This window comes from Orcinus orca, chromosome 4, assembly GCF_937001465.1.
Source record: "Orcinus orca chromosome 4, mOrcOrc1.1, whole genome shotgun sequence".
Lineage (NCBI taxonomy): Eukaryota > Metazoa > Chordata > Mammalia > Artiodactyla > Delphinidae > Orcinus > Orcinus orca.
Genome location: NC_064562.1, coordinates 7,410,795 through 7,426,867, shown reverse-complemented (window position 1 = coordinate 7,426,867; position 16,073 = coordinate 7,410,795). Strand labels below are relative to the sequence as shown.

The 16,073-nt window shown below is 39.6% G+C and overlaps 1 protein-coding gene across 1 annotated transcript in view; it reads left to right on the top strand.

Moving 5' to 3' along the window:
• The first annotated feature begins 301 nt into the window (after nt 1-301).
• Nucleotides 302-16,073, top strand: part of NAF1 (nuclear assembly factor 1 ribonucleoprotein) — a 38,847-nt gene continuing 23,075 nt past the window's right edge. The window contains exons 1-2 of the mRNA XM_033421511.2: nt 302-707; nt 3,152-3,320. Of these exons, the coding sequence (XP_033277402.1) occupies nt 460-707; nt 3,152-3,320 (417 nt within the window). The 5' untranslated portion in view covers nt 302-459. The remainder of the gene's footprint in view (nt 708-3,151; nt 3,321-16,073) is intronic.

Here is a 16,073-nt window from a genome sequence, read left to right as displayed (position 1 = left end):
GTCCCAGATCCTGCAAGCAGCTGCAGGAAAGTCTCTCCATCCCTCTTTGCGGAGTGAGACGCACTTCCCAAGACGCAGGAAATTCGGCGGCTTTCGGACCCCGCGTTCCAGGCTGCAAAGGCCTGAGGCCCGGCCCGGCCCCGGCCCCGGCCCCGCCCCTGCCCGCCCCGGCCCCGCCCCTGCCCGCCCCGGCCCCGGCCCCGGCCCCGCCCCCGCCCCCGCCCGCCCCGGCCCCGCCCCCGCCCCGCCCCGCCCCAGAGAACGCCGTCGCGTCTCGTTACGTCACGCGCTGGCGGAAGTGCAGCTGCGTGCACGGCGGGGGCACGTCTCCGGACGGTTCCGCGCGCGCTGTTCCGCGTGCAGCTCCCCGAGCAGCGCGGGAAGCGGCCGAGCGCTTCGTTGTCGCCTCCGCCGCCGAGGTGGTGTATCTCCTCGCGCGGGCGCCCCGAGCGCGGCGCCATGGAGGTGGTGGAGGCCGCCGCCGCTCAGCTGCAAACTCTGAAATTCGGTGGCGTCGGGGTTGACCAAGGTCTGGCTGTGCCGGCTCCGGACCCCGCTCCGGTCGCAGCACCGGGGGCGGACGAGGGGGCCCCGGACCTTGCGGGGGAGCAGCCGCCTCAGCTCGCCACGCCGTCGCTCCCGGAGCCGCATCCCGGAGGGAGCAGCCTGGAGACGTCGGACTCCGACTCGGACTCCGACTCGGACAGGTCGGGCGCCCGGCGGTCCGGGGCGCGGGGCCCGGGGCGGGCTCGGGGAGCGGGAGGGCCCGGGGAGCCGGGGCGCGTTTCTCGCCGCCCCCTGTGGATCGCGCTGGGGGCCTGAGCATCGCCGTCAGGGCCCCTCGTCCCCGAAGTCTGGGGGTCTTGTGTACACCATATTGTTTTCAGCTAGAGTACAGGAAATCTGTGGATATAGGGTTGTTCCGTGACCAGTCGTGTGGCGTGTCCTTGGTGGTTATAGCTTATAGTTTGGGGCAGAGCCGACTTTTCCCCATACAGTTTAGAATGTGCGCTTGTTTGTGGAGCCAGATAAATGGAGCATCAGGTGAAGGATTTTATGTGTTTACAAGTTGGGTCCCGGCAGTTTTGTTCGTAGAAGCTTTCTGGTGAGGAATTATTAATGAAATTAGCGAAATATTGTTATTTTAGTATTACTGCAGGCTTCCGTAGGTTTTATGAGCCACCTCCCCCCTCTCTCGCGGTGTCTTTTAAATATGAAAGTTTTGTGGAGGGAGGGGACTTCAGCGTGACGTTACTACACCACGCTGCACATCGTCTACAAGTGTTTGACTGTGTCTTGTGCGACGCGGTTAACAAAATAGATACTACCCCTGCCCTGCATTCTGCTGAGAGGGACGAAAAATAAAAGTAAACATACCAATCAGCCAATGAGTTGGTGAAAATTACCACGAAGGAACAAGCTAGGCACTGAGAAAGTAATAGGAGAACCCAACCCGGTCGGACCCTCTGGCCATGATAAAGTTTTAATTCTAATGGGTGGAGAAACTATTGAAGAATTTTTGAGCAGATAATTGACATGCTCAGGTTAACGTTCTGATGTTTTGCTCTGTGGATAAGGAATTGAACTGGGCTCAAGAGTGAAAGCAGAATGGGCAGGGTTAGTGTGGAAGCAGTTGGAAAGATGTTCCGTTAGTCCACGATGTGACCATGTTTGGATTGAATATTTTGACATCTCCCTGATCAGGGTCGCTAGTAGATGTTGTAGTGGCCGAGTCCGAGAGGCATCAGTTGGGTGGATGGTGGTGCTGTTTACTGGGATGGGGGCTGTAGACCAATAGGAGTATTAACTTCGGACAGTTAATTTGAGGTTTCCCTCACAACAAATTGGAGATGTCATGTAAGCAGTAGGATGATGAGTTTAGAGTTCAGAGGACAATTCTGGTATGGACATGTAAATTTGAACATCAGATTACAGATAAAACTTACTTGAACTTTTTAATATGGATGTTTTCAAACTCATACAAAGTACAGAGAGTAATACAATGAATGAATATATACTCATCACCAAACTTGACACTTTCCAATATTTTGCTAACTTTGTTTTATCTAACATTTCTAACATTTTTTTTTAACCTGGTAGTGTTAAAACAAATTTCAGACAGCATGCCACTTTACCTGTAAATTCTTTACTATTCATCTCTGATAAAATACTTTTTACATAACCACCATGTCATTATAAATCATAGTAAAATGAACCCTAATTCCTTAATATCACCTAATACACACTCTGTATTCAGATTTTTCTAGCGGAATAGGAGTCACATTTACCAGTTTTATCATTGACTGAGAATGCAATAGCTTGAAATGATTCCAAGGTTTCTACCTCTGGTGACTGGATTGAGGACTAAACAATGAAATAAAAGTAGAAGCTCGAAGACAGAAGCAGATTTAGTAAGGAGAATGCACTTTTTTCTTTTAACTTGTGAGTGTGAGACATGTATAGGTCATTCATACCACAGTTGCTGGTAAGCAGCTAGAGATCAGGAGAGGAGCCTGGGGATATCAAGGCTGAAGATTTGGGAGTTATCTGAACATTGGTAATGATTGAGCTCATTGGAGTGGATGAGGTGATCCATGGAAAGAGTACCAGAGAAAGAAGAGAACATGAGGATGGGACTCTTAGGAACAGTACATACAAGGAGCTGAAGTGGCTACCAGCAAACAATTTAAGAGGAGAGTTACTGGCACTGAGAATTGCTGTGGAAGTCAAGGACTAAAGGAGATTTCAGAGAGTAGTGTTCAGCATGGTTAGTAACTTTGAGGAGTTTCCAAATTGAAGACTGAGAAGAAACTCTCTTGGCTTAGTTGTGATTTTGTCCTTGGTGACTAATAAGAGAGGTGCCTTTCCCAGAATTCTCTTCTGTCAGTGATTTGTCACATGCTTAATTATATTCAAACTGTGGCATGACACGTGAGGCAGTTGTAATAAGAGGGTTTGGGTTATAGCAGGGATTTTGTGATCAATGGATTAAAGACTGCTTTCCAAATACCATAGTCAGTTTCGAAATGCTAAGCTTTTGAACAGCAGCCATAAACATCTAGTAAGGTAGATATTTCCTAGTTGAATAATCGTATTTTGGTACCCTCATAATAATGCTTTTGTACTGTTTTCAATTTTTTCTTCTCTACAGTGAAACAGATTCCGATAGTTCAAGCTCCTCTTCTTCCTCATCATCATCCTCATCGTCTTCGTCCCGTATAGCCCTCCCTGCAGTGCTGTCAGATGGAGAAGATGATTTACTAGTTGAGAAGGAAAATAAGAATTTTCCTCTTAAAACAAAAGATGAGTTACTTCTGAGTGTAAGTACTTAGATTTGTTACTGAACATAATTTGCATGTTCTAAAATATTTTATGGTACCAGTATTGATCTCATTTGGCCTATATCTGCTCCATAAATTTGAATACCTTTCTCAGCTTTTATTGGTCATACCTTTGCCATGCCTTGGCTTTCTTAAGTAAAAGAAAGTATTGATCTGAATAATTTCTCAGGTTGCTTCCAACGCTAACATTTGACAGTTGTGCTGGGCATCCAGTTTGGCTTGCTGCTTTTCATTTTTTATCTTCCCTAAAGAGTGTAAAGATTTTTTTTTTTTTTTTTTGCTCTACAACTCAGGAAATTTTGCTAAGTAGCAATTGAAATTTTTTTTTTAATCGACTGCATTTAGAGAAATAGTGAAATTAGGTCGGTTGCACTTTTGAGGATTTATATTTACTTGAAGTTTTTGCAGTGTTTTCATTATTACAGTTGGAAAAAACTTGTTTATTGTGGATTGGTATTGACATTTGATAGGTTTGGTCTATAAATTTAACTCTTGTGTGCTTATTTCCTTCTAAGCTGTTACTAGGAGGTTGATGGTAGTCTGGTTGAATGAAACCTTATGATCCAGGAGGAAAGTCTTCTCAGAATTTCACAGGATATTGCCACATGTTTATTCTCCCCACTCCCACGTGTACTTTAGTTATTATTAAAGCTTTTAAAAACCTTAATGATCACTGACTGTAATGATATAATACTTAAATCAATGAAGTAGTAAAGCAAGATTTGAAAAAAAATTTTAAAGCCTAGAGTCATTCAGGCACCTTTTCATGACTGTATTCACTCGATATTATTTCCTTTTTCTCGTTGTAAGAAATTTCCTATCTCACTTAACACCTCATGTATTGAGAACCCTTGGATTTGTATGCAAATTCATCATTAATTTATATTTCCCTAGTATAGACTTTGATCTCTGTCAGTGGTCTTTTTACACAAAGCCTCTCCCAACTTATGACTATTTTCTGAAAGTATTGGGAAACTTGATCTTTTCCCTGTATCTTGATCACCTTTTTATTTAAGTTCTCTCTTAGAGTATAAGAATCAACAAATAAAGGACCACAGTACTTTGATTTATGTATGTGTTTCATTTTCTTATTTATCTTACTAGACCTGGAATTTTTCCCTTGGAATTTAATGCAAAATATTAGTCAATATACTTAGGTATTTTTCTGGATAGAGTGCTCGTATTTTCATCAGAAAGTCAAAAAGGGTCTGTGTCCATAGAGGCCAGGAACCACGTTCTTGAGGACTGAGTTCAGACCTGGTCTTCGCGGTTCCCTTAGTGCCCAGCAGAGTGCTTTTCAGTTGTGGGGTTCTCAGTCAACGGTAATATGTGATTGTAGAATGGGTGAGTGAACAGGCATCTTACATTCACCCACTTTTAAACTATTACAGCACACCTGCCATATGCCAAGTGCTGTAAACAAGACCCATCCCCTTTCCGCTGTCATAGTACCTACTGGAGAGAGAGAGAGAGAGAGTAAATGAAGCAGAGACAAATACAGTCACTTGCTGGAAGTGCTGTTGAATTGTGAGTGTATGCTTGGCTCATATCAGAAAATTGCTTTTTTTGCTGGGAAGGAAAGTATGTTAGCTTTTAAAACTTGTAATAGTGTGCTGCTCTGTTCCTTTTTGTGCCAGTTCTGAAGGATCTTTGGGAAGGATGGAAGGGGCAACTATTGTCTTTATTTTTAAATTTTGGATTCTTAACTAGCTGTTTACTTTATATTTTCATGATTAGGAAATAAATGTACTAGAAGTTCCTAGTCTTTTAAGCCACTCTGGTGCCAGAGCTAGGTGCAGGAATGAGTTCTCTGGTCTGCCCTAAATCTTTTTGACTTAGGGTCTGAAAGAGTATCTGAGGACTCCTTCAGGACTTTAGCTCTGAAGTTCAAGGGAAGAGAATGACTTGGCCCTGAACACCAAGGATGGTGTGGCTACAAGTACTCAGTATCTTTAGGACTCTGCTCTTTTTCTGTTGCTCTGTAGGTGTTTCTGCGCAGGGCTGGTGGCTTGGCCACTGATACTCCTGTATGAAAGCCATGGAGAGAACTTGTGCTGGTTTACCGGGGGCTCGGTACTCAGGCCTGAACAAGTAATTGAGTCTAGTGAGATGGGTATTCGGATTGCCTGGACATGAGTTACCTAGTCACTGCTCTTCTTGTGGAGAGTGTGTAGGAAAGTGTGTGCTTGAGAGAAAGCACAGGGTGAGTGTGAGAGCCAGGTGACAGAAAGGAAGCGTGAGAGCGTGTGGAATTTGAGGAGGGCAGGAGCTGGGTGGGTGTTTTCAACCCCATGCAAACCACAAGGAATGGGTTCTCGGTCACAGGAAAGGGAGGCTTAGAACACTTCAGACGGGGTTGCTGTTCTGTCAGTAATAGTATTTATCTTCTGTGGAGGGGAAGAGGGAAATAATAATACTTGGGAGCAGTTAATCACATGACTTACATTGGACTCTTGTGGCGGCAACAGGGACCCTCAAATTGCATCAAGAGAAGGGGGATTTGTTGGAAACTTACTTGGATAGGAAAGCCATCGGGAACCAAGCTAGCTCTTGTGGATGGCCGTGCTGTTTCCTTTGTACGCTTCTTGGGACTCTCATCGATCCAAGTGTCATATTCTTGTTTCCTGACTCACTTTTTCTGTTTGCCTGCAGAGTCATCTTTTTAATTCTCGCTTACACCTGCATTTCTCTTCTTGCTCGTGGCTGTACGTCTGGTCTCTCCTACTTTAAACTTCTCCACGAGCTGGCTATTAGTGCCATATTCTTTCCTGACTATGACAGCTTAGATTTGTCTTTTTTCAGAAGACGGCAGTCCGCGCTTCCTGGGAAGCATCCCCTCCTTTGTTACAACTAGCTCTGGCTGGTATTGAATGTGCCATTTGTTCAGGTCTACTGGTGTGTGTCTTCTTAGGCAGCAGGGGTTGTGCAGCGGAACTGTTTGCTCTGTGTAGTCTATTAATTTAATTTCCTAATGAAATTCTGAAGAAGATGAGAGAAATATTCTGTGTTGTCTTTGCCAAAAGGCATACATAAATTAAAATGGGCCAAACAGTTAATACCAGTTTCAGAGTTTGTGCTGGATCATTGAGATCTTTAGAACATAGACATGCCCAGTTTAGCCCGGTTTTATGTCCTACCTCTTTATGAAGTATCTCATATGCTAGGCTGTTTGCTATTGTTGTTCAGGCATGCCGAGCTTAATTTTTACCTCCATTTAGCCTGTTTGTCAAACAGGAATGTTGCCTTCCTGGGTCGAGCTTTTTAAATCTTTTCCATTGTTGCAAAGTTAGGTCCTGGTGATCTACCTACTAGCTATTGCGGATCTCTCATTGTAAGAATGTGGGAGCTACAGTGAGGTAACCTCGAGATTGTTCTTTTAGAATTAAACAGTTGCTTTTTAAAAAAATTTTAGTTAATTTATTTATTTTGGGCTGTGTTGGGTCTTTGTTGCTGCGTGTGAGCTTTCTCTAGTTGCGGCGAGTGGGGGCTACTCTTCGTTGCGGTGCGCGGGCTTCTCATTGCAGTGGCTTCTCTTGTTGCGGAGCACAGGCTCTAGGCACGCGGGCTCCAGTAGTGGCTCGCGGGCTCTAGAGTGCAGGCTCAGTAGTTGTGGCACTAGATTTAAACAGTTGCAACAATCTCTTGGGATGACAAGATGTGGTTATAACTTGTTTTAAAAAAAGATGAGAGGAAGAGGAAAAACGAGGGATTGGTCAGCCATAGAGGCATTGGAAAGGAGAATAGACTTAATTGGCTTTTTTCTTAATGTCACAATTACATAATATATGACAGAGTTAACCAAGTGGAATCATTCTTTTAGAACATAAACCCTTTAATGCTGAGAAGGTTTATATTAATATGTAATCTATACAGTAAATATAAAGCAGTATGCATATTACAGTTTTGGAACTACATTAAACCACATAGGGTTTATTCAGTGTTTCAGTGAATTGGAAAATTAGGTTCTATTTGAAGAAGTTTCTCATCAATTTATGTTCTTAACTGTTCTTTCAAATAAATCTGACGTAATTAAAATTTAGAATCATAAGGACATTCATGGGATTGTGACATTGCAAAGTCTTAATCAGAAATGAATTGTATAAATTAGTACCTATTGAAAACCTGAAATTTTTACATAATATTTTAAAATTATGATCACAGTGCTTTTGGGGGTAAAACATAGATAATACTGCAATATAGATAATGTGTATTTATACATGTAATATAACATGACCAAGAAAAAAACTTAATGCTTGTAGGCAATTCTTGGTAAATTTACCTTCATAATTTAGAGACTGCCTATATTATGTTGTATATATACCATATATATACACAATATATGGTATGTAATTTACAATATACAGTATATAGGCAATATACAAATGCAATGTATGTATATATACAATATACAGTATAATATAGGTAACATACAAATGCAGTATAATTAGGTTGACCCTTATAGTTGTAGTTAGGGTGAGTACACTTTTTCTGATTCTGGCAGTGCAGACACTTATCCTAACGTGAGGATATGGAAATACGTGGGCCACCTCAAGTGGTCAGAAGTTACAGTGGATTATTTCACATTTTTGACTTCCCACCATCTTGAAATTGTATTGCACCTTGTTCTACAGTTAATAATCGTTGATTGAATGTGGTGTTTTCAGGGCCCAACTTGGTTGATGAGTTTTGTCCTAAATGCAGGCCTTGTTCAACTTCAGCTTTTTATGACTTTAGTATATCTGGAATTATTATATCATATGTTAGAATACCGATGGCACTTACTAGCATTCTCAAAATACCTGATATTTAAGAAATGGCTTATATACTGGAGAGGAGGTAGGTTTTCATTAATACTTGGTGCTTTTTAAAAACAGTGCTCAGATTTTTTAAAAAATTAAGATTTTGTGCTTCATTGCACAAAGTTTTTTCAGTAAGGCTTGTATGAAGCACAAATAATCCTGAATAAATACTGATTTATTCAGTAGAGTATCCATATATACCCTGTGTATATACATGTATATGATCATTATTACACAGAAACATTCCATTTATTAGCTTTCTCCATCCCCAGTAGATTTAATAAGTGAGTTGTGATTGTTTTTAGAGAATAAAGACAAATGTCTGTAGAGAAGACTCCAGCTAGAGAGTGAGCATACACACTTGGCTGAAAGCAGAGTAACAACAGAGTTAATGACTGAATGCCCAGTGAATTGTACCAGGTACAGGAAGCTGAAGGATTGACAGAGTTGATGACTGAATGCCCAGTGAATTGTACCAGGTACAGGAAGCTGAAGGAGTGAGTGGAAGGGGAGATGACTTGCAGTGCAGTGGTCAGGGAACACATCGTGGCTTGACCTTAGATTGAAAGATGGATAGGATCTCCATAGAAACGGACAGGTGAGGAGAATAGGAAATTTCCCAGTGAAAGAACCAAGTCTGTTGCAGCGGAGTTGTGTCCCCGGTGTTGGTTACGCTGTAGGGGCTCAGGAAATGTTTCTTTGTTCACTCATCATCCATGGGAGTGTTTTCAATTCTAAAATGGATACTTTTTAACCTTTTCACACTTCTGAAAAGTTGGGACTAATAATTGATGGCAGTGATTAGCTTCACAGTTTTTTGGCAGTGCTTTTAATTTTGTGGTATATAAAGTCAGTGTCTTAGATTCCGTGAGGTATGGACTCCTCAGTTAACATAAAAGATAATGCTTAGGGTTATATTCATCATTGAAGGTTTTTTCTTATGGAGATGGATTATGATTTTATTTTACTTTTATATTGATGCCAGTTAACTTTCGAGAGTATTCTTATGAGCTTTGTTTTTGTGACAATAATTTTAGAGAAAGATGGGATGAGAACATTGTAGTTTACTACAAAAGGAGAATATAAAGAAGATAAGAGAATATAAAGACATTTCAAAGAAGTGTTCACTTTCAACTTTTAGGTGAAAATATTTAATGGGCTAATGTGAATCTAGTATCATATATGATAGGGTAATTGATGAGGGCAAATTAATGCTTGTTGGTGATGGCTAAAGGAATAGCTGAGTTCCATGGAATGTTGTAAAAGTACTTTCCGTGGAGAAGTTGATGAATCCAACTAAATGTTATATGAAGTCCTAGTTGACTCACAGTGTAGAGACCTAATCCATTCTTTTTTCCAATATGTTTTACCAGTTATAGGAAAAAAAAGTTAACAATCCTGGCTCTCAGTACTCCAGAGATTGGATCCTACTTTCCAACCATATCTGAAAAGTGAAGGCTCACCTAATAGCATCAGGTAATTGGCCTCCACGTGCATGTCCTCTGCTCTTGGGTAACATGAGAAAGTGGTCAGATAACTTCATTCCACTTTCCTCACTTTTTAAAGTTCTCCCCAAACTGGCACCGAAAGGATTTGTTGCCATTTGGAATGTTTGATTCCTTTCCCACTATCTGCTGCCCTTTTTCTGTATTTGTGAGTGAAAACCCAAATCAAGGTTCTTTAGGTAATTTTACCTCGAAAGATCATAAGTTACTGATTTTTTTCCCCCTACCCCAGTGATAAGTCTTCATAGAGCTAGGGAAGTCAAGACCATTGTAAGGTATGACTGTCTTCTCGGAGGGCCATTTTTGACCCATTAGCTCCTTCCGTTTTTGTGCTGGAAGTTTTAGGCACTGTTTTTTGACTGGTGTGTCTACAGTTTAATTTTTAATAGGGTGGATTTTTAATGTTCAGTGCTTCTCATTTGAATTTTCGTTTAACTGAGCAACCATGTAGGCCATAAAGATGTCTGAGAATCAGAATATAATCATATTCTTCTGATAGACAGTGGTTGATCTTTCACGCCTGCTTGAGAAGTGTGGTTAGGACCTTGCATTTCTTTAATGCCATAGCTGTGAGCATCTGTTCTCCAGAATCAGAGTAACTTTGTTCAAGTCTGGTATGTAATTTCTGTATTAATGTTCTGTCTTTTTGATTGCATGCTGTTAAACATTTTTTTAAATTGTATTGTTAATCACTTGTGTGAATTATTCAGAACTTTTTTTGCTTAGTTTCTCACTATTTATAGCTAAGAAGCCTGAAGTAGTGAGTGGAGAGGAGCAGACTCAGAACTAGCATCAGGTGGATTCCAGTCAGCTCTGTTTTTAGTTACTGTTGTGGAGGCCTGCTTAGCAGCATTGGAATTTGATCATTTGGACTTCCTGATTATTTCCTTTCTGAATAATATAGGATAATTTGTCATGGTAGAGGCTGATTCTGTCATCTAATTTACGCTTTCCTACATTACTGTAAGAAACCCTACATTGCCTTTTAGTAAAGCCTTTGACTTGGAGGTATAGAGTGTGTCAGAGTAGAGGATTGGATTTCTTTAGTATGTTGAATTTCAGGAGTTCATTTGCCAAATGCTGTGACTTTTTTCTTTGCCTGATGATGCGAGTGAAATACTTTTCTTCCTTTCCTTGTCTACTCTTTGTTGTTAAATTTGTCATTACATGTAAACATTTTGAATAAATATGTCCATAAAAACTGTTTTTACTTTTCTTTGATTTTTGGATCAATAAAGATAATATTAATTTTATTTAAATGAGTGCATAGATATTTATATCTAGTTGCAGATACTGTACATCCAAAACAGTTGTTAGTTTGTTTTTAATTTTGGAAAATAACAATGATGACAACAGGGATTTATCACACACCTTCATTTCTGCCAGTGGAGTATTCAGGTTAGTGTTCACACCTAATATGGTGCGTGATGTCAATAATATGGCCTTAAAATTATACTTGTATTAATGGCCGAAAATAGATTGGTCCTCCTTTACCTGGGTATATATTTAGTAATGGAGGGCTCTTTGGTTGTGTGAGAGTGTAAAGCAGTGCTGTCCAGTAGATCTTCCTGCAGTGATGGAAATGTCCTATAGTGACCCTGTCTTCATACCATAGCTACAGAGCACTTGCATGTGGCCAGTATGACTGAAGACTGCAGTGCAAATTTTATTTACTTTTAATTAATTAAATTTAAATAATCAAATGTAATTAGTGTCTTGTATTGGATAAGCAGAATAGAAGGAGTCTTTTCTACTCCCTCATTAATCTTTCCATGGGGGTTGTAGGTAAACTAGGCTCATATGTTAATCTTCTTAAGCCGCTGTAAATAGCCTTCTAATCTTTTGTTTTCATTGCACTTGATTTTGTTTATATGATGAAGGGTCCGGATTTCCCTCATCAGCTCTTCCTTCAGTTTTTTAGTTTATCGTTATGCCTCTTATTTCTGATTCTTTATATCCTCTGCACTGTCAAGGCTGTAGTGTACTTTAATATGTGTTCTGGCCCCTTGTTTTTGGTTATTGGAGTGTGTCTGTGTTTCTCCTCGTTTCTGTCACACACACACATCCTCTCTCCACTCCTGGAAAAGCAAAGTGCTTGATTTTTGTTTGAAGGAGATTATGAGACAGAGCAGATTCATTCATTATCTTACCAGGGCAGCTTCTGTGTTATTAGCGGGCCAGGTGTTAATCTAATGGCTGTAGTAATGTTTGACACTGCAAAGCTGAGGTATCTGTGCATTAGTCCTGGGCAGTGAAGCTTAATTGGAAGCCTGCCTTTTTTACTTTGTTATTGAGAAGGTTGGGTTGAGGTCCTTTTCATTCCTTGAGGATTCTCTTTTGAATTTTAAGAATTGTATTTTCATTATCTAATTTCTGCTCTGACTGAAAAAGTCTGTGACCTCTTCTGAGATTTTTTTTAGCTTGGACTGATGAGCTAAGCCAGTTCATTTTACTGAGCACCTACTATGTGCTCGCCATTGTTCCTACTATAGCAACAAGCAAGGCAGACCTGGTACCTATAGTTGTTGATGGATTTATTGTCTGGTTAGGGAAAGACTTTAAGCAGGTAAACAAATAGTATGTTAGACAGTAATGTATTTACAAGAGAGCAAAGCCACAGGATAATTTGATGAAGAGTGACTAGGCTTGGTGGTGGTGCAGTTCTTTAGATTAGTAGTTCTTTAAATTAGTAGATAAGGTAACTTGTGACATCTACATATCAAGATCAGATCTTGTATTAATGGTCTGACATTGTAGTCCAGAAACTTTCCCTTTGAACCTTCTAAAGTTCTGCCTTCAAACCTGCCAAAAATCTTCGTGGAAAGCACATCCCTTGGATGAATTGTTGAGGGAGTTTGGGAGATTTTTTTCTCCCCCTTTTTCCTTCTCCTCTTCTAGTATGCTCGTTTAAGAGGAGCTAATATCTCTTTTCTCCCTTGATTCAGTCCCCAAAATGCTATTTCCAAAGCAAATATATTGCTTGACTTAACTGGACATTCAAAGGCTCCAGAACAGGTTCTTAACCTGGAATTATACAAGGCTGGTTTTACTTCTTGATCTCGACCTGGAATTGCACTAGGCTGATTTCACTTTTCTCTTAACAAGTTATATGTATAATATTTGGTTCTTTATATACCTTTTGTGTTCCGCAGAACATTTGGTATAGAGACTTCATGCATATCGCTTTTATAGGTAGGGTCTTTTACCATCAAGAAGCAGTGTGATGCCTTCATTGGCCTTTTTTAGGAATCTCAGAACTATGCATGCATTCCCCCATTACAGAGTACTGGGGTAGCTGAATTGGAATTATAAGTGTGGTGTCTGTGTTCTAAGTTTTGGTTCTACATGAGATCAGAGATCCTCCCCATTTGAAGGCAAAACTTTTTGTTCTGTTAGTACATAGGTTTGAAACAGGGTAGTAACAGGAGTTAAGGGAGTCTCCCAGACTGTGTTTTGACCACAGGTGTGAGTCCCTGCCTCACTACAGATATTCTGGCTTTGTTTACCTTCCCTTGTCTCCCTCATGCTGGATGTCTCATAGATGTCCTTAGAGCAGGACATCTGGACTCCATTAGACCCTGTAGTCTGACCTGCTCAACTTACAGTAAATTATGTGGTGATGATATCAAAAGATGATGAAAGGGCATTTGGTAAAGTTCAACAGTCATTTCTGATTTTAAAAAACCAAACACACACAAATAGGAATAGGTGAATACTTTTCTTAACCTTATAAAAAGTTCCAATCAAAATGCATTATTATACTTAGCATTTGAAACATTCCTAATAGTCAGACATCATGCTCACTATCATCACAATTGTATTGTGGTCATACCAACCAGTGTCATTTGAAAAGTGAAAAATGCGATATACTAATATTGAAAAGGAGGAGGAGGACTTATTTTTTTTTGAAAATATGGTAATACAGTGAATACACAAGAAAATCACTAGACATAAATCTCAGCATGCTGTTTTCTTGTGTTCAGACAATTTTAAAATTTGAAACTAGAGAAGCAATGAAAGTGTCAGTGAATTTTAAGTCATCTTAGTATAGGGAAGGTCTTTCTAAATGTGACACGAGTTTTAAAATCGAAAAAAATGAAAAGATTGATGTATTTGGTGTAGTCAAATGCCAGTTTAGTAAACAACTTAAATGCCAGAAAACATGGTGAGAGGTAAGGGAGTGGATATTTGCTACGTAGTTGATAAAGAGCAAATGTTCTTAAAACCCCAAAGTTTTCTTATAAATTGATTAAAAGATAAACCTTCCAAAAGAAATGTGTATAAAGTATACAAGCAATTCATAAACACACTCAGGTAGCCAGGAAACATGTCGTCCTGATTAATGAAGAAAATCAAATTAAGGCAAGATACTGTTTTAGACCTATCAGATAGGCAAAGATTTAAAGTTTGCTTCTCAGTGATGGCAAGGATGTAGGAAAATCTCTCATACATTTTTCGTGGAAGTGTGAATTGATGTAACCTTTTTGAAAAGAAATTTAGCAGTATCTGTCAAAATTAAAAATGTTTATACCTTTGGATATAGCAGCTCCACTTAGAAGAATTTATCATAGGAGTTACACAAAGATATGTTTTAAAGAACGTTCATTGTATCATTTTGTGTAATGATAAAAATTAAAACTGCAGATAAATGTTGTATCAGGTGATTGGTATACTAATTTTAGGACATCTATACAGTGGAACTGTAAGAGTGTTTAAATAAAATAGATACTTATGTTTCGGTGTAGAAAGATGTGGAAGATATAATAGATAAAAAGGATAGCTTATATTACAATGTGGGTACTTTAATTAAGTGAAACATATCAAAGTTAAATGTTAAGTTTGTGTCCGTCTAGTAAGTGTATTTGAAAGACTGTTAACAGCTATCTATGGAGAGGAACTGGAAGGTTGAAAGGAATAGGGTGGGGGGAATTTTTGCTTTTTACTTCGTATCCTTCTATACTACTTCAGTTTTTATTTTTTTTTAAAAAAGGGACATCTATAACTTCTGTACTTTAAAGTTAAAAAAGATCAAAATAGTACCAGAGTTTAGGTTTGTACCAAAACATAATTATATTGCATGGGCCTTAAATTCCTCCTAATAGAACACACAAAACAAGGAGCCTTCCATTTTGTGGTCAAATAGCATTTATTTATTTGAGAATAGTGCTGATTTTGTGTCCTAAGTGTTAACAGCATACAATCTGCCCTTCTACCCAGTTCAGAGGTTTTCATAAAAGATCTAACAGCATTTCCTCTTTTCTTCCTTTCCTCTACCTACACAGTCCTGGCTTTATTTAACCAGCGGGCTTTATCACAGTCCAGAAGGAATGAAAGTTTTTGCTCTAGACCTTAACTATAATTTGGTGAGGAAGCGGGGCAGATTTCATCACTGTGCTGCTGCATTAGAAGATGCCATTCGCCTCTTGTAGGAGGCGCTGCTCTCAGAGCCAGAGTCCTTGTGAGATGCCTGTCACATTGCCCTCTATCACTAAAGCCTCCTGCCTGCAGCTCCCAGCATTATAGTCCTCCAGTCTCATATTTCATAGGGTACGGGGTTTCTTTAGCTAAGAACTTCTTAAACAAGGCTGTTCCATGCCACATTTACCAGTTTGTTCTAACAACTGAACCCCCTTCTCTATTCTGATACACACATGGAGCATTTTCAAACCATGATCTTTGCCAAGAAAAGGCTTTTCATATTTAATATGATAAAATGACAAGCGGTCGTCCTCTCCTTAAAAGTACTCAGGAAAATTCCGACATATAAAACACAATCATTTCCTTCAACACAGGCCAGGCTAACCATACAGAGATACGTCTTCTGCATTGAGTTGGCTGAGACCCTTAATGTGGCTTTTCATAACTACTCCTTGATCGGAAGGTAGCATCCGCAGAAGAAAGTTATGCTTTCGCTCTGGTTAAGTGATTTTGTTAAAAACCTCGATTTGAGTTCCCATAGAGGAAAATGATTACCCAGGATATGCTCATCTGCAATGTACTGTATAATTTAGGTTTTCCTGTCTTTTCTAACATTTCTCCCAAAGTTACCTTTTTTCTCTCAAACTAACCCCAACATGCCATTAATAAGATCTTTGCACTTTCAAGCCTTTCTTAAGGAAACACTTCCTTCGAAGAATCAGTTGTGATCATTTAGCAAAGGTGAAGAATAGAAAGTTCTGTTTATTTAATTTAAAGCCTAAGGTCTGCTTTATTCTTAGATTTCTCTTCAACTTCATCTCTACTTCAATATCTAGTTTCTGTAGCAGCTGACATTCAGTTAACAGCTGGGTCAGAAAAGAGAAATCTTTAGATGTAAAAAAAAATTTGGATTTTAACCTAGACAGGGAAGATAATCAGGCAACACCTTCACAACTTTTTGGACTGAAGCTTACATTCTGTTTCCAGGAATTCTGTACTTTTTCTTGAAG